Below are 18,910 nucleotides of genomic sequence, written 5' to 3' on the forward strand. Positions count from 1 at the left end.
CCTCACTCTGATTCAGGAGAGCTTCGATACGATGGATCTCTTGAGTGGTTAATGGTGGACAAGAATGTTCACGCAAGTCTTTATACCACTGGTGCAACACGTCTTTGTTCGAGATGAGACTCCAAGCTTCGTCCAGATACTCGTCCAATTTTTCTTCTTGACTCAACATCAGGCATTTATCGTGTTGAATTTGACTGGGATGATCGTTTTGACATCCATAGTAATTTTTCTTGATCAATTCCGTCATTTTATCGGCCAAGTGTTTGGCAAAACAGGAGACTAAATGGTTTTTTTGTTCTGGCCATCTCGACTTCATTATGACAACTTCTTCTTCTTTGTCTTGAGATTCTCCTCCTTCCACGGTCTCCTCACATTCCATGTCCAAAGTTTCTCCACTAGGCAAAGAGGGATAACAGTCTTCCATGGCTTCTAGTAATCTAGAATGACTTCTCTCAAACTGTTGATTTCTATCGTATTATCAAATTCTGCATACAGGATGACGTTCACTGTCTCGTCCAGTGGTTTTTTAAACTGAAGATCAACACGAATCTGGCCGGATTTTATAGGGTGGAAATGTCCCTCGTCGCTGCCTTGGTCTGGAGTGAAATCAAAAGCCCACAAAGCATAGCCTCCTGCATAATCCTCGTACGTAATACCGTGACTGGTGTTGGTTCCTAACTGCCCGGTAGCTTCGTACAAGGACAAGTACGACCTCAAGTAATTCTTCTTGTCAAAGTCGGGTTCGAAAGGTCGGGTACACAAGGTCTTGCCATCGCGACTGACTTCGATCTTGGACACGTCAAAGTGTTGAAAGTGGAAAGGAGTTTCAGCGAAGGCTCCGTTGAAGGCTGAATTCGAGATCATACCAAGGATTAAACGTTTGGGTAACTGTCCTTGAAACAGATGATCTTCGATCATGGATCGCTGTCCCTTGGGAATGGTGAAGGTTTTCACTTCCACGCGACGTATCGGATACTTGGCGGTCGTTCTGCTCAACGTCTGACTGATGTCGTTTCCCACTTTGGGTAACACTTCCACGCTTCGTACGTAGAGTTTGGCCTCCTCGATTTTGCTTTTAGGATTGCCAGCACCAGTATCAGCCAACAAATGGAAAGCGGTACTGCTACGATTCAGTCTCAGGCGAAGATTTACCCCGTTTAGCAAATATTTCTCTTGCAACCACATGTCCAAATGCAAACGATCCATCAGTTCTAAACTTTGTCCATTTGTGATTTTGCTTCGTCTTTCCTCAAAGCCGTCATTGTCTTTATCTATTATGTCAAACTTGGTCGCTTCGTCAGGTTCCCATAGCACACAAGCATTGAGATGAGTGTTCTTGGCATCTATTCCGTACGTCAAGAGATTTTCCAGGTAGGCACGGTAAGGGTAAGTATCCATGCTGCTGCTGACCAGTTTGTTGTTCAAGTACAAGTCCACTGAGCTGAACAAGGAATGCATGAAATTGTTGACGGGAGCTATATTCTCAGTGTCTTCTACTGCACCATCATCCTTATCTAGAACTTTGACTTTCAAGTACAAGTAACTGCTATTCAGATCGATGTAATCTTCGGGCTGTCCCTTGATTTCATACTCGATGGGAGCGGAATCGGTCAATGAGGAGACGGGGTGAAATTCCACCCACTGGGATTCTTGCATGGTCATCATGGTGGGGGGCATGGCAAACAGGTCCAGTTCTGTCTTGGAACAAGCGCAAGACTCTCGGTGCATCATTTTTTTCTGTGTTTCAATAATCGAAAACGTCTAAGTCTCGAACGGTTCTTCTTGTTTTCTTGGCCTTTCTAGCTTGAAGTCTGGTGAAAGGGTATTTTCTTCGTCGTCTCTTTCTGCCTTGTCCTTGCTGAATGCCTGACTCGGTAGCGTGCAGGGCATTTATAGGTGTGTCTCGTCGGCCTAAAATGTCTTTACCCGTTTGCAGCAAGACATTTTTGCCAGCCCTCATGAAGGCTTCTTTAGGGTTTTGTTTGTCGATGATGACATTTTGGAGAAATTCTTTGCCTTGCGTCAGTGCCGCATCTTTCAAGGCGTGCAATCCGCGTATCACCATCGGTTTCAACACCGGAGCCACCGAACGAAAGGCCGATTTTAACATGTCTCCTAAACCGTGTCCTCGCTGTCGAGCAACCCCTCGGTACACTGGATACATGACTTACTTACTAATCGTGAGAGAACCGTTTTCGAAAATGGAGTTTCATCGTGACTTTTCCTTTGGTGAATGGAATATTTTGTCCCAAATCTCCTTTTATAGTAATGTTGACCGTGTCCAAATAAGACTTGCTGACCGGCAAATAGTGAGGATGAACAAATTCGCGGTGGACGTGGTAAGTGTTTCCACCTTCCTCGTCAGCGTTCGTGGCAGAATCCACTTTGAAAGGAATGACACGCAGTAACGGTACGGAGGTGTGTCCCACCACGTTGTACTCCACTACATCGGAATACACAAAGATCAAATTCAGTCCTTGGTTCAGTTCTACCGGGGTACGAAAATACTTGGCAAAAGACTCGTTGTCGTAAATGATTACTTGCTCACCTTTTAGCTCAACTTTCTTTCTCATCTCCATGTCACCGCCCAACATGTCAAACAATTCAGGACAAAATACAATGGACAGGGTTTTACTCCGCTCAAATTTCATCAAGAAGCGACGAGCTACTTTGTGGTACTCCATGATGACACTTTTGTTCTTGACAATGTCAAAAGCTTTCCCAAACACGCCATTAAACTTGGAGGCTATGGCGCTGACCAAATGATGACCACTAAAATAATAGCCTGGGAGAATGGACAAGTGGTAGGTCGACTTTTGAGTTTTGTCATTATAGGTTTTAATGTCAGATATGGTTGTTCTCTTATCCAATTCCTGTTGTAATTGCTCGTCAAGAACTTCCACATGAAAAATGTTTTGATTGGGAAGTACATTGTGGACTTGGGTCGGGTGAATGATTTCTACTAAAGCCACTTCCCAATGGGCTTCGTGATCTAAGGGGATGGCCTGAGGTAATTTGGCCGTGTAACAGCACAACGTGTTGTGGGGAAACACCTCCATGGAACTGTCACTGGGTAAGGTTAAGTAAAATTGGTTTTCGTGACTCATAATTTCAGAGTTCTGTGGCTGTCCGAGGGGTTATTACTGGACGTCAGAGGCGTGTCTCCGCCCAAAATGGGGTTCTGATTGTGGTTGGAGTGGTGACTGACACTGGCACTGGACACAAGGTTTCCGTTCGAGGAGCATTTCAGGGAGGGATTGGGAAGCAGGTAACCGATGCAACTGCTCAATAAAATGGTCCACAATTATTTGTCTCCTTGTTGAAAACTCAGATTGGCGATGGCTGCCCCGATGACACAATACGCCACGAAGATTTGGCAGAAAAAGACGATTTGCGTTTTAGGCACACGTTCTCCACACCACACCCACAAGGGTTGTTTTTGTAAATCTTGCACAGAAGAACTAGGTGAAGGAGGAGTGGTCGACGTAGCTGCGTCTGCTGTGTGAAAGGGCATGATGGTCACTTCTTTTTATAGTCGATGACTTGCGAAGCGTCGATCCAAGAATCAAAACTGGGTGGATATCCTTTCCAACGTACTTTGACTTCTTTGACACGTCGTTTGCCCACTTTACGGGTTCTGCGTTCGAGAATGCTTTCGATGTCGTACACGTCGTCTTCTTTTTTGGTCACACGTTGTAACTCGGGCAAATAAAACGTTCCTTTGAGCACTTCTCCGTTCATGTCTTCCAATTTATAGACGGTAGGATAACGGCCATGCACTCGTCCAGTGACGCGAAACAATTCGGTCGTCCAGTTAGGTAAGTAACCTTTGTCGAAAGTGCGTTTGGTTTTGCCAATGCGCACCTAATCTCCTACGGCCAACATTCCACTTTTCTTGGGGACAGCCCTCGTCGGGGACGTACCGAACAGGCGCTCAAACACCAACACTTCGTTGTCGGGAGTCACGTCTTGCGGGGCACGTCCGATGCTTCGATGGTAAGATTGGTTGTACGCTTGCACCAGGTGCGGTAAGATGTCGATGTACTTCAGAGTGTGGTGATGCGTAAAATATTTCCACATGCGTTCTTTCAAAGTGCGTTGAAAACGTTCCACGATGCTGGCTTTGGTTTCGGTATTCTAGGTGGTAAAAAAATGAATGTCACGTTTCTTTAATTCTTTTTGGAAAGCTTGGTTCAGAAATTCGGTGCCTTTGTCCGTTTACCATCGAAGAGGGTGACGACCGCTTTGTTTCAACACCCGTTGCAGGGCTCGCACTAACTCGCTGCTCGATTTGGAAGTCAAGGGCACGACCCAGGCAAATTTGGAAAAGACGTCGATGACACAAAACAAATATTTGTAGCCGCGATTGTAGCTGGCCAAATGAGAGACATCGGCTAAATCGGCTTGCCATTGATGATCGATGCCTTCCACTCGGGTGCGACTTCTGGCAAACTTGCGTCGAATGGGTTTGTGCAAAGTGTAGGTAGCTTGTTCTTGTAACCATCGTTGCACTTGAGGTAAACGGAGACTTTTCAGTCGACTTTTGGCAGCACGATACAACTTTTGAACTCCTGCGTAACCTGCAGGATGTGAGGGATCGTAGTAAATGCTGGATAAGACTTTTTCCATTTTTTATTTTTTGTGTTTGTGTGTTAATAAGGCACCCACTCTTGGAAGAGGCTACTCTTTTTCCCTTGGGGTATTTTCTTGGATTGCAATGCTTTGCGTGTGCGACCGGCAATAGGTGTTGAAGAGGAGGATGTCTGAGCGGGGGATATCGGTTCTTGTTTCACTTCTGTCTTCACTTTCTTTTTCTCTTGTGATGAAAAAGGGGTGGCCATCATCTTTTTAATCCATCCAATTCTGGAGGTAGGTGGTGTTGTTAACTTGCGTACTTTTTCTGGTGGAGTTTGAAACCCTTCTTCTTCTTCTTCTTCTTCTTTTCCTTTTTCTGTCTTGGTCACTGGTTGTGGTGGGACTGGTACTGGTGCTGAACTTTTCATCAAGGTCTTAAAATCTTTCAAAGTGGGTAGAGCTGTTTCGTCTAAAGCTTTCTGGTGAAAGGGTTGTAGTCGTTGCAAGAGTTGACCGTACTTTAGCGATTTTTCTGTTTCGGACAAATCTTGGCGATCCATCAAGGACTGCAATTCGTGTTGTAACTGGGACATCTCGCTCAAATTCGGATTGGGAGGTAAATGCGGGGTGCGTTGTTCTTGCCAACGATGGTATTCCATCCATCGTTTGTAAGGCACTAAAGCTAGTTTTCGTCCTTCCATGGGGTTGTCAAGGGTCGATTCTGAGATCTTGGGACTTCCGAGGCCTTTTGATCTTGCTCCCACCAGTCCTCCCAACATGGTTCCCAAGACTCCTTTCAGTATGGGGCCTAACAAGAGGGGCAAAATGCCTCCACGTTGCACTAACATCTTCTTCTTTTGACGAATGGGAATTTTCTTTCGAACCATTTGGCGAAGAACGTGACGATGTTTGCTTAAGCATTGTTTCTGGTGTTTGGACAAAGGGATCGTGCCTTTCAAAACGTTCAAACAACATTCGCACACGGTATCGATGACCTCTTTGGAGGCCGTTTGAATGAGTTTTTTTCGTAGGGGTGGAGAAGCTTTGGACAGGACAGATAACATGTCCCCATGTTTGGCTAAACGTGGTGGCAGTCCTTTCTTTTTCTTTCCTTGGGGTTTTCTGGAGGGTGACATCTTTGAGTCTTCAGGAGCACCAAAAAAACACTGATACCCTACTTGCTCACAGGCCTTTTTTATACTGGAACGCGTCGCCACTGATTGTCTTTACGTCGTATCAACTTCATGACAGGCATGACACGTCGTGCAGGGGTACGTAACGGACTAAATTGAGCCAGTTCTTGCTTGGACAAATCCAGTAAACTTTGTAACATGTCCGATCTTTCATGGACTTTGATTTTGGGAGAAGGTACTTTGTGAGCAGCAGCCACTGCCACTAAATTGGAGGGTCCTGCTACTGGGGAAGTTCTTTTGGGGGTCATCAACGGAGAAGTTCTTGGTGTGATCAACGTCTCCAAGTACTCTTCAGTTCCTGGTGACATCAACGGAGAAGTGGATAAACGTGAGGATGCCGGAGACGCAGTCAACGCTGTGGCAGGTCGTGGTTTACAAGTGTAAGGTTGCGTCCTAGCCGAAGTGCCTCTCTTGCGACTAGTTTTCTTCTGTGGACTTTTCTTTTTCTGGGGACTTTTTTTCTGTTTCTTTTTCTGGGGGCTTCTTTTCTTTTTCCGGGGTGGTGTCTGGTAAGAGGAGGGTCCTGCCACTGGAGAAGTTCTCCTTGGGGACCTGGTCTTTTTCTTTTTCTTCTTGGGGCTTCGTTGGACTTTTGTCTTGGGGATAACTTTGGGGGCATTAGGATCCCATCTTAAGAGAGAGCGAATGATGACCCCTCCTAGAGTACCGCTCCCTCCAGGTTTCAAAATGATTTGTTTTTTGGTTTGAGTGTCGATGCGGGGATCGGCCAGTTGGACCAAAGCGACTTTGTTTCGATCGAAAAAGCGTTTGGTTTGATGAGGAATCTGAATGATTCCTTGGAGTAATTGACGTGCCGTCACCGTGAACCATCGTAAGACTTCTTTGAGACTAGCTTCTAAGACACGAGCTCGTGTTTGTGGATTTTTTTCTCGACTGATGCCATACAAGGCACGAATCAATTTGACGGGAAGATGCGACTGAAGGGACGTCATGTTCACACTGTGTGTGAGACAGACGAAAAGGGTCTGAGGTTTTTATAGATTTTTTATGGGGAGTGAAATGAAGTCGAAGACGGAGACGTGTACAGGACAGGCCCTCCGTCTTGGCAGCAGTGGTGAAACAAGTGGGTACGAAATCGCAAATCCTCGGGGGTCGTAGGTTTCAAATCGACGAGTAAATAGGCGTGTGGCGTTTGAGTGGCATCGTCGTACGCCTGAGTCAGCCAAGGCGTTCCTAACTGTTTGGCTAAGACTTGCACTTGCGATTTATCTCGAGGGCTTTTAAACAAGACCACGTAATGTGCATTGAGACTGATGGTGCGATGGGCTTTACTTTGTTAAAACAAATATTGGGTGATGTAAACGACACTGGCATTACGGTGATGCCCTTTGCGCGTGAACCACAATTTAATTTCTTCTTCGTCTTCTCCTAACATGTCGTCAAAAATGACCAAATGGGTTTGACGGGAGTCAGAGACGATGCTGTCGTCTTCTTTAGGAATGCCTTCCACAAACACGATGGAATCGCCTTGACTTTCTCGCAAGAGGTTGTACGCCGATTGCCACTCTTTGTAACACCACACGATCCGTTGAGGTGGCCGATCGATCAAATGATGTCTATGTTCGATCAAACGTTTGACGAATTCGGTTTTGCCTGAACCGCTAGGTCCAGCAATGAGCATGTTAAAGGGATGGCGAAGATACAAAGCCTCCCAACTGGCACGATCTAAGTGTTCGTCGATGACTTTGACAGTAGAGGAAGAGGGAGCAGAGACAGCAGAGGTAGCCATGGTGTGAGAAATGTCACTTGTGACACGAAAACAAACAAGACAAGAGTTTATATACTTTTTTCAGAACACTTTTATTGAATGTTTCAAATATGAACACGAAAGACAAAAATACATAAAACCCAAATAGTGATGTACAGGAATAAAAAACACATCAAAACAATCAAAGTGGAATATAAACAAGTGTCTGTACAACATGTTTTGGGTAACCAAGATGTCCTAGGGACAGTGTGTAATGTTCTTACAGTCTCTACATGAGGTATTGTCACACAAGTGTCCTCCCGGAATGACCTTTCAGGCATGTCCATGACAGTCCTGTCCTGAAGCGAGCGCTTGTTCTCGGTGACGGGTTCTTCTGGCACCGTCACTAACACAGGTTGAAAAGTAACTTTTTTCCTTGAACAACTCTTGTGCATACTGGGCCACTTCTTGGGTCCAAGCCTCAAAACCCCTCTTTTTCCAATCACGAACATCTGTCCAATGGGGGTGTAAGTCACAAGCTACACACACATCGTCATACACGTCTTGGGTAGCTAAAAGTTGACGAATCTTTTTTTCCTGTTGAGGTCGAGAAGTATCCAGATGAAACCGCAAGGCTTTGAGCAAAAGGAGTTTTTCGTGACCGTTTAAGGCCATGGGGGTATGGTAAGTACTGATCGTAAAGAGTCCACAAAGAATCGGCTGGTAAACGAAATCCCAGAAAACAAGTCACTAAGACACACACCACTTGTCGTCCCAAATTGAATGGATACAGTTCTTGTAATAATCGGTGGTAATGATCCACGGTTTGAATATGGTCATTGAGTTCCTTCCACGGAATCTGTTGGATTACATGTGATAAAAACCTCGGCATAACAACCTGTTTTTATATTCTCTTTTTTTCGGATGCAATACACGTACTTTCTAGCCAGATATCCTCGTTCTCCAGTAGGAAATTTAAATGCTCCAAACTGTAACCTAAACTTCAAACTTCGTTTAGGAGTTTCCTGTTTCTCTAAGTAGATTCCACGTAAAATATGTTTGTAATCCTTTAACTTGTCTTCCTCAATGCGTTGCACTAGGTGAATCTCGAAGTAACCAAAATTATGAACATGTCGATCATTGGCGACCTCAAAATTTTGAACAATGTCTGACCACTGAAACAATTTCTGACGAATCAGTTCTCTTATACCATTCAGGTACCAGTGGTTAAAGATCTGGTGACGTAACGGATGCAATTGTTCTTTACGCTTCACTTGTATTTTGACCAGCTCACGGTAAATGCGTTCTCTCAACTCCACAGGCAAAGCACGAATGTTCTCTAGGAAAGTATCCATGAATAGGTCATACTAAATCCTCTTTGGTTTGACACAAGAAATGTACTGTTTGCACAAACATGGTTTTAATTCATTGTCGAATCTAAATCGTTTCACCACTAATCTACACATTACAATTCGTTCAGAAGTTTCCTCTTTCACCAAGTTGACATTGCGTGAAAGATGTTGGTAATTCGTTAACTCTTCCTCTGGAATTCGATGCAGTACGTTTACAATGTAGTAGATAGAATCGTCAATACCAAACCATTCCTTTTTATAACCAGGAGGTCGTTGATCAATGTCTGTCCAATGGAACAGTTTCAACTCAATCAGTCCTTGTATAGCATTCAGGTACCAGTGGTTCAAACACCGGTGACGTAACGGATGCAATTGTTCTTTACGTGTCACTTGTATTTTGACCAGCTCTCGGTAAATCCTTTCTCTCAACTCCACAGGCAAAGCACGAATGTTCTCTTGTAAAGTATTCATGAATAGGTCAGTCCGTACAATTCACAAAAGTAATCCACATAGTGAGTAATTTCTGACCACTGCCATTCAGGGTAACGTCCAAGAATGTCACTGAACTCTTTTGATGTAAACGGTCTAAAGCGATATAATAGGATGAATGCACCCTTGACCCAAAGAAATCTAACACACTGGTTGACTTTTTTCACTTTCCTCTTATGAATTTCTCGACACAAAAGTTCTACAGTGACCCATTGAGATTTCACTCTGGAAGTCCCTGCCAAACTTCCTTGTAAATCTTCTCTTGCAGTTCTTTAGGTAATGATTCAATATCGTTTTTGAAATGCAGTTTAAATACTGGTCTCGGTAATGTCCAACATTTGACTCCTAGCCAATCTGGTTTCTTCGTCAACGACATGGTAAGTTCCTTCAATGTCTCGGTCCCACTAAGGGTAAGTAATAACAATTCGGTGACCATCGAGCATGTTCTACGTAGGCCGAATCTTGCGGTTCCCAGTGGTGAAGTGACACACCGCAACTGAAGCACTTGACTTTATCTCCTTCGCCCAAGTAGAAAAATCCGGCTCTGGCTAATTCTTCGGGGGTCGGTCCTCCCAGATACTTAGGCCATTTTCCTTTGAACGATTGAAGACGATTTTCAAAGTCGCAGTATTCCGACAAACGCACAGGAAACGAATATTCGTCTTTCACAGGTTCGTTTCGATGAAGGTTGGGTGACATGAACAGGAGTTTGCTCAGGGCTGGATGACATCCGTAAGGGGGTAGACGTGAAGGTGAACATTCCCCTTTAAAACGAAACCCAGTAAAATGTCCAAGAGGACGAGCGGCATCACTTTCGCATCCCACAGGTTTGGCACGCACAGCATCACTTTCCATGATAGGGGTAGGGACACTAAAGTTCCCATGATGCTTTACGCCATCACTCAGGTCACAAGGTACAGCATCGTACCCATCACAAGGCTCACAATCGCATTCCACTTCAGAAGCCTCACACTTGAATTGAGCCTATCTAAACAACTTGTTCTGTGTTTCTCTGAAAGTATTCATCTTGTTCGCTCGATCTTGGTAGTCACAATGAACTATCGATCTTGACCATAGCCCCTTTTTTTACTAGTCGCAATGCAGTCTCCAGCTTGTACATCTTTCCTTTTTTACGTTTTTTATGTCCTGTTCTGGAAGGTACCGTCTCTAAGGTACCGTCAACATTGTACCGTAGTGTGATGGGTGGAAAGGCCATAGAAAGGTAAGGGCAGTGCGGAGACCATCGAGTATGTTCCAGAATAGCTGAATCTTTATAGATACATAGATCCATTCGTAACTTCAGTCCGCAAGCGAAACACTGTACCTCGTATCCCAATCCTGACTCAGGTCCCAAGTAGACAAATCCTGTTCTAGCTAAAACATGCGAAGAAGGTAATCCTTCCCTATCCGAAGGCCATTTCTGAAACGTGTCCAATCGACGGGCACAATCACGATAGTCAGGTAAGAAGACTGGAAAATGGTAGGGTTTGAACTTGGAGTTCTCATCGGGTTTCTCACTCGATTCTTGCTGTGGCGAAGTCATCTTTCTGGTAGGGTAACTATCCTCTTACAACCAATGTTTTATACCAACGTGTCCATACGGTAAGGTGAAATGATTGGGAAGTCTCACTCGCTTCTGGTACACGATTTGATAGACTTTTTCCAAGGGCCGACTGACGATGTGGTGAGTGGGTAAACGTACAATCTTGTTCGGTTGATAGGTGGTCACTTTAAAGTTTCCATCCTCTCCCGATTGCAAGGCTTCTTTCAATACCCCAAAGTTGACCACTCGACTGGTACGATAATTCAGAGTCAGTCCTTTCACTTTGCACGTCGTGTGCACTTCTCCTTTTTTGTCCCGGTATTCGTAGCCGTAATTTTTGGGGCCGCCACTGACGAAACTTAGAATCTTGTCGTCGGGATGCTCGTCTGTCCAGGCTCCTAAACGGTCTCCTTCGATGTCAGGGTGCTGTTGACTCGGGTGATGGATGTAAATGCAACTGTCCGTGTCAAAGTACAGGACGCGTTCCCCTAACAGTTCTAAAGCTTCGTACAATTTTAAGCGAGCATGAGCTGTCACGTAAGCCGCAATGATGACATTTCCAAAAGGGTCGTCTTGTACAAAGTCCAGATCTTCTTCGTAACTGACCAAGATTAAATTCTCTCGAACGACGTCCACGTGTTTCATGTATTTGGTTTTGTCGTGAATCATCTGGAAGTAGCGGGAAGGTTCTGTCAAATATTCCGTCTTGGGTAAACACGGTCGTTGTGCCATTTTACCCCACAAGCAATTTAACATCACTTTGGCAAACGATCGCCTGCCTTCGTTTTTCTCGATGTGGTCTAAAGAGATGCCTTCTTGTTCATAGTATTTCTCTTTGAATTGTATTTGGTCTTCGGGAGTGTGACACCAGGAAGGATAGCCGCTGGCTTCTTGTTTCAGTTTCAAAAAGGCATCCACGTAGTCGGCGAAAATGCCTTTCTGACTGGGATCACCCTTGTGGTATTGTTGTTTCTTGGGAAAGTGGCAAATTTCGTACACTTCTAACAGTTGGTATCCCATGTCCATAGCTTTGAACAATTCTACGCTGACCCAGGTTCCCGTCAAGGCCCGTTCTTCCTGGGTGTGCTGACAAGGCTGATCTTGGTTGCACGTTTCGGCACAAGTACGGCACAATGGAAACATCAGTTTGCCTTGACAATGGTGAGGTAAGACGGGATGGTATAGGTTCGTGGGAGGCAAAACTTTGCACTTGATCAAGCCTTCGTATTGTCGAATGTTTTTCAGGTCGATGTGTTCCGTCAGCAATTGCGGGTGCCCTGTAGGAAAGTGACAATATTTGCACATGTAGGGATACAGCGAACACACGTCCAAGTATTTGATTTCTTCTCCTTTCTCTTCGTCGGCTTGGTACAGCAAACAGGTGGCATTGGTTCTTCCTCCGTACAAACTATCCCTCGGGTTCAGTGGGTCCATGAACTGGTAACTTTCCACGAGGCGTTTAAACTCGGGATCGGTTTTCATACGGTGATCGTACTCGTGTTCCCACATTTCCACCACTTGGTATCCTTCCTGTTCCAACTTTAGGCGCCGCTGACAAGTGTCCTGGTACAAGTCTTCCATGGTTCGTTGCAAAAACTGATTTTTAGTGCCACGGTCAGGGTAACAGACGGGACATCCGTAAAATAAGCAACCGTTAAACTCGTACACGATCTTGGGGATTTCTAAGTCCCAGCCATCGACCGAATACGTTCCGATGGTCTTTTCGCCCCCTCCGTTGCGGGCATGCTGAATCCACTTGTCTTCCTTGTCGCACAAGTAATGTAACCAACGTAGGGCTTTGACCGAGTATTGACGTTTGACAAAGTGGGCCGTTTGAGGACTGATGACAGCCACGGTGTTTTCAGGCATGAATCGTTGTCGATACACTAAGGAACACGCTTTGGCAATGGTGCAAGCTTCTTTCAAAGGATCGACCCCTCCGTGTTCCATGAACAGTTCTCGAAATTTTCCACAGCAACGCCGTAAAATGTCCACGTCGGAACGACAATACTTTAGCATTTCTTCCTGAAAGTCGAAAGGGTCCGAGGCGTGAGCCTGGTACCAAGCGTAGAAAGCTTCTCGTTGTTCGGTACGCATGTTGTCGGGGTCGTAATAGTGAGCCTCAGGTAAATGGGGTAGAACGGCGTGTTGATTGGCTTCCGTATTGAAAAAGTGTGGAAAGTACCCTTTAGCCATTTCTGTCATTCCAAACGTTTTAGGCATTCGACTCAAAGGCATGGCCAAATAGCTCATCGAATCTTTAAACTGTACTTGTCCCACTTGCATGAAAATGATTTTGGCTCCGTTCAAAGTGACTTTAGGACGTTCGGTGCCTTGTTCCGTATAGTACCTCAAAAGAAACTGTCCATCGTATCCGGAGAAATTGTGAGCCATCACCGTGGCATGACGATGACAATCTCGGTAAAGTTCGATGTCCTCTTGGCTCCACGTCTTGTCAACGGGGTCTAAGACCCATTGGGCAAAATCGGCTAACGTGTTCGGCCCCCGAAAGATTTTTTCACACCCTCCAGGAATCTTGCTACAGAGAGGGCAATGACTGAAGATAGGTTCTTGAATGCACTTCTCGCACGCTCGATGAGCCACGCAGAAATTAGGAATGTGAATGCCGGTCTCTTGCATGCATTCGAAATCGAAAAAGATGAAATTGCCTTTCTTCTTGTGACCATCCTCTTTCTCTGGTGGGGGTTGGTATTTTTGCACGTAGCATTGGTGTTCCAAGTCCACGATGTGGTGACAAATGTGACATTTTTTCTTTCCTGAACATACGTGTGCCTTGGTATTATTGGTACGTATGACTTGTTCACACGTAGGGCACAATCTCAGGAGTTGACAAGCACATTTCTTCTGTGAACCTTGTGTTTTCAGATGTTGTTGGTAACAGGTAGGGCTGACAAACGTGCGCAGACAAGTTGAACAAGGCACTGGTTCTTCGCTCAGACAGGGTGGAGAGGCCAAACATCCTGAGCATTTCAATCCACAATGCTTGTGTTGCTCTCGATTATTATAACCATGGTCACATTTCTCACAGTAATAACCGTATCCCAGGAATCCGGTGATACTGGTAATGGTATCGAAATGGTCATCGTGATAATAAACATGAATGTATTTTCCGTCCTTAAAATCTTACCCTCGAAACAACAGAGGCCCGCGCATTTCTTGAGGGTGCACTTTCAAGGTGTATCGTGGAGCTAGGGCATCTTGCAATTTTTGCATCTCAGGAATGCCACAGGGTGTGTCTTTGGACAGGCCAGCTTGTTGCAACAGGAGTTCTCCTTCGTTTCGTTGTTTAGCTCGATCGGATCGTTGAATAGTTTTCCAGGTTCTTTTCCATTCTACCGTGTCGTTCTTGTTGGCATAGGTTCGTCCCACCACGATGGCACGGGCTAAACACATCTGGTCATGAGGGTTGTTAATTCGGACGAGACTTGTTTTGGTGTTGCGAAGGTCGTCCACCAATAACATCTTTTTGCGTCCAGTCCCTTGAGGAGGAGAGACGTGGGTCATGTCCAGTGTGGCTTTACCATCGGTGATGTCAAACTGGTCATTAGATTGTTGTACGTGTTGAATCTTGTCCATGACTTTGGAAGCGGTCAGTTCTGCAGGGGTGCTAAACTCGATCCAAACAGGGGATTTCAAACCGTCGTGTTGTATGGAAAGTCTCAAGCGAATGTCTTCTTTGGGTTGACATTGTCGCTTGAGTGCAGTGAGCAAAGAATCCCACACCCCAGTGATGAACACTTCTGCTTTCTCTAACGGCACTTCAGCTTTGAAATCTTTACACTTCACCGTGTATTTGTAAGCCGTGGTTCTAAATTTTCTAGAGGAGCGCTTTTCCGTCTCTCGAATGGAATAGTATTTTTCAGGGTTGACTAAGGGTGGTGAACTTGGTTTAGAGGTTTCAAATTCTGGTTCACTCATGTCCTCTTCAAAATCACTGGCATGAATTTGTGCCATGATTTCAGCCCTGGTACGAGGCGATAGATCACGTTTCTGCCTCTTACTTTCTTCTTCTTCTTCTTTCTTCTCGAATGAATAGGATCGTTTCATCTTGAGTGCAAAACGTCAAATGACTCAAGTTTAAACAACATAGACTAATTTATAGTCATGGCAGACCAGCGTATATAAAAGAGTGTGTGTCTTGTCCTTTCACTATTCATTTCACTCTCAAGCCGAGCACAACGATGGAAGAGACTACCCAGATGGAACGTTTCGTCAGAGCTTTGCGAGGGGTCATTAGAAAATTCTCTTCAGACCAGCCTACGGACTACTCTCCTTCCTTTCGAGATAAAAGTCAAGATACTTGCTATATCTGTCAGAAGAAAGGGCATTGGTCTTCAGAGTGTCCAGACCGTCAAAAAAGAACAAAAACAGGGGCTAAAAAAGACAAAAGTCAAGATACCTGTTATTATTGTAAAGAAAAAGGACATTGGTCTCCAGATTGCCCAAAAAAGAAACAAGAGGAGTCAGAAGAAAAGAAGGATTTTTCAGAAGAAGAGAGGGATTCTTCAGAGGAAGAAGAGGAAGAAAGAAGACAATTCTATTTACAAGAGGCAAAGAAACAGGAGAAGAAAAGAAGAAGGGAAGAAAATGAGGAAAAGACGGTGAAGAAATTTAAAAAACAGAGAGACTAAACAAGGAGAAAGAAGAAGTCAATGAACTTTTTATTACAGTGTTGTGTTGTGAATTGTGAATTGGATTGTAAAAAATGGATAAAAGAATAAATTAATGATATAAGGTAAGTGTCTTTGAGTTTTGATTTTAAAATAAGAACGAAACTTACGCACTCATACACAGACACGTACTATAAGGGTAAAATGGGTGGGTTTTTTTTGAGTTATTGGCAAATTGAAATTGTATTTCTTTTCGAGAAATGTGGGTGGCCCTGAAAAGGGCCTTTTTTTTTTTTTTTGGTGTAGGGGTGAGTTTAAGCAATCAACTTTAACTGCCTTATGCCTTTGCCACGGCCAAGGCCTACTTCTGGACTGCGTAATGTTGATGATGATTGGGTTGAAATCACTAAGGGTGGTACGGTAGGCTTAGTAACAGGGTTAACGTGTTTAGCTCGGGAAGGTCGTATTCTCTTCGGTCGTGATAAAGAAGTCTGATACATTTGTTTCAGACTTCTTAACTCCGCTAAAATGTCCAACAGTACTGTGACCGTTTGATTTTCACCCTCTTGTTTCTTTGCTGCTACTTCTTCTTGCTGTTGTTGCTGTTGTTTTTTTTCTTACCTCTTCTTCTTGCTGCTGTTGCTGTAGGAGAAAAGCTTGTTCCGCTTCCTTTTGTCGTTGTATAAATTTCTCCAATTCTTCTTTCTGTCTCTGTCTAAAATTCTCCACTTGCGGTAATGAAGAAGGTAACGAAGGTTCCGGAACAAATTCTTGCGAAGAGAGAAAATCCACAAAATCCCAATTCACCTCTTCTGAAAGTAAGTCCGGGTTCCCTTGGGCGGTCTCCCCTGTTGGTGCACCCCAATGGATCGTTTTCTGAGTTTCCGTCATGTTGAATCACTGTCGCATAGATTGACTGCACACAAGCGCTAGCGAATCTATATAGACCACGTGACGTCACAGACTGCTCTCTTCGGATTGGATGCGAGCTGACTGAATTTTGTAACGCGTGTTCGGATTGGTGAATGAACTCAATCCGTTTCAATCCTTCCTCTACCTATAAATAAGCGCAGTTCACTGCATTGATTCACCTGTTCTCGTCGCTTCAAGATGTGGACCACAGTTGAGTCATCCACCCTTGTGTCTTCCATGATGTTTAGGACGGACATGCTCATGTATGTCCGATCCAAGTGGACCGTTGTCCACAGGACAAACACCAGCCTGTGGATACGTAGGATCTACGTTGAAAGACAAGGATGCCTGAAAAGAGTGCTGATTTACGGACCAACAGTAAGACGCAGCCTAAGGACAAGAAAATGACCAATGCGGTGCCCTTTATGTTAATGAATACATTAACATAAACCCAAAGGCCCTTTTCAGGGCCAGCCATATTTCTCGAAAAGAGAATGACTTTTCAATTGCCTACCCCTTTTTTTAAAAAAAGTTTTTTTAAAAAAATCCCATGTTAATTTCCCTTGTCGCTAAACAGTCCCACGATTTTTCTCCATGTTAATTTCCCTTGTCGCTCAACAGTCCCACAAATTTTCTCCATGTTAATTTCCCTTGTCGCCAGATTGTCCCACGATTTTTCTCCATGTTAATTTTCCATTGTCGCCAGATTGTCCCAAGGGGGTCTGTAATGCTAATTCCCATTGTCGCTAGGGTATCCCCCTTCACTACTGTTGTTTTTCGATATTATTGGAGAGAAAACATTTGTTTTTTTTATTATTCACTGGAAATAGAATATGCGCATTGAACTATAATATTATTCTGGAACTAATGTGAATTATTTAAAGGAGTTCTGGACAACGCCATTTGTACACGACATGACTGTTGGCGGACCAGTATATTCGTTGTTTTTGAAACGTAAACAGAATAATTCATTCTTTTGAACACTAATAAAACTTTCTCTGGATTGGTGTTTGGATTTAATTCATAATACCGTAAGTGCTTCTGAAAGTTTGATTTTTGTAACTTTCTTAAATGAACTGTTTGTGAAGTTGCAAACGTTTTGGTTTTGCTTCTTTTTGTTACTAAATTTATGACCATAGAGTCGTAACTATATACTATTTCTAACACGATTTTTGCCAGGGGGTCCCGAATACTGTCATTTTATTTACGTTTCAAACAAAACTTTACTGATACGGAGTTCATATTTCAATGAGCTAGTCTGACGATAAACTCCGAATGATTCCATAAATTTCCGAAAGCTTCGGAGTTACGCCACTTGAAACGACGTACACATAATTAAACCGCTTGGACTTTTGACTTTGTTTAATATTTTGAGACATCTTAAAACTAGACATTGCAAGTATTGGATGCAGATGACACTGCTTTCATTTTTTAATGATTGTGCAGTTCTAGTAACTTCACCCCTTCAATGGCAGTGATCAGGCTCATGGGGTAAAACTGCGGACGGTGGGTTTTGATAATATGCATGGACATACATTTAGTGAGATTTGAGTAGTTTCTGCTGATCACCAATGGCATATTTGCATTTCAACTTTATAGCTGGCTGTAATTATCAAAGTCAAACAAAAATAAGCCTTTTTATATTGATAGATACAAAAGTTAATTTTATGATTATAATGGGAATTTCTGAGACCATGACAAATGGCTTGTCTACAGAGGAAAGTGGATTAAAGACAGTCGGTTCACTGAGATATGTACTATCACAAATCAAAAGTGATTGTTGTTAAAAAAAGACATATCGTATTGAATCACATATTGAAGAGTAACACGCATATAGTCGTGAATTTAAACTAACATAATGAAACAGAAACCTATAAATATCAAATGTCATTTTGAAAATAAGCATACAAATAGATCTGAACTGTTCACTTCGTTTTGCAACGTACCTATTTTCTGCACCGTGCCCTATGCGGAAATCCACTACTTTCGATTTCGTTGAGATAGCAAGATATTCGTATGACGTCACCAAAATGATCTAACGATATACATTTTACTGTTGAATCGTATGTGTAATGTTTGAGCACCTATTTCATTATAAAGATGAGAAATTGTAATATGTTTCATCTTCAAACTTCATTATAAAGAACATTCGTATGTTCTATCTTCACAATATTCAACAAACCCACTGGTAATATGACAAACCTACCTGCTGCCATTGTGATCGCTCAATTAAACTGTAAAGGCGTGTTTGATTCGATGAATCTGAAAAACGTGTTGTTTTCCTTGTCGTTTGCTTACATTCAGTCACTAAATCTGAAAACTGATTTACAAACTAGCACAGTTTGACGAATTCCATTCACTAATTAGATGGTGTTGCATGTAATGGCTAAGTTAATTTTGACAGTATAACGCTAGTCTACATCAATTTCAATAAATACCTTCGGCAACGGAATGAAGATACCGTGTGCCAGTCTTATACCGGAGTGCTATTGTTGATTGATAGATTG

At 43.5% G+C, this 18,910-nt stretch overlaps 1 protein-coding gene across 2 annotated transcripts in view; it reads right to left on the bottom strand.

The window, feature by feature from the left end:
- Window positions 1-18,687, bottom strand: part of LOC149782754 (BTB/POZ domain-containing protein 6-like) — a 28,380-nt gene extending 9,693 nt beyond the window's left edge. Inside the window, exon 1 of one of the 2 annotated variants that reach the window (XM_089934244.1) lies at window positions 18,610-18,687. In XM_089934244.1, the coding sequence (XP_089790370.1) occupies window positions 18,610-18,619 (10 nt within the window). In that variant the 5' untranslated portion in view covers window positions 18,620-18,687. The remainder of the gene's footprint in view (window positions 1-18,609) is intronic. The other variant, XM_089934245.1, reaches the window with a different exon arrangement.
- Between the last annotated feature and the right edge of the window lie 223 nt (window positions 18,688-18,910).

The sequence above is a fragment of the Sinohyriopsis cumingii genome, chromosome 15 (genome assembly GCF_028554795.1).
Source record: "Sinohyriopsis cumingii isolate HCF-2022 chromosome 15, ASM2855479v2, whole genome shotgun sequence".
NCBI lineage: Eukaryota > Metazoa > Mollusca > Bivalvia > Unionida > Unionidae > Sinohyriopsis > Sinohyriopsis cumingii.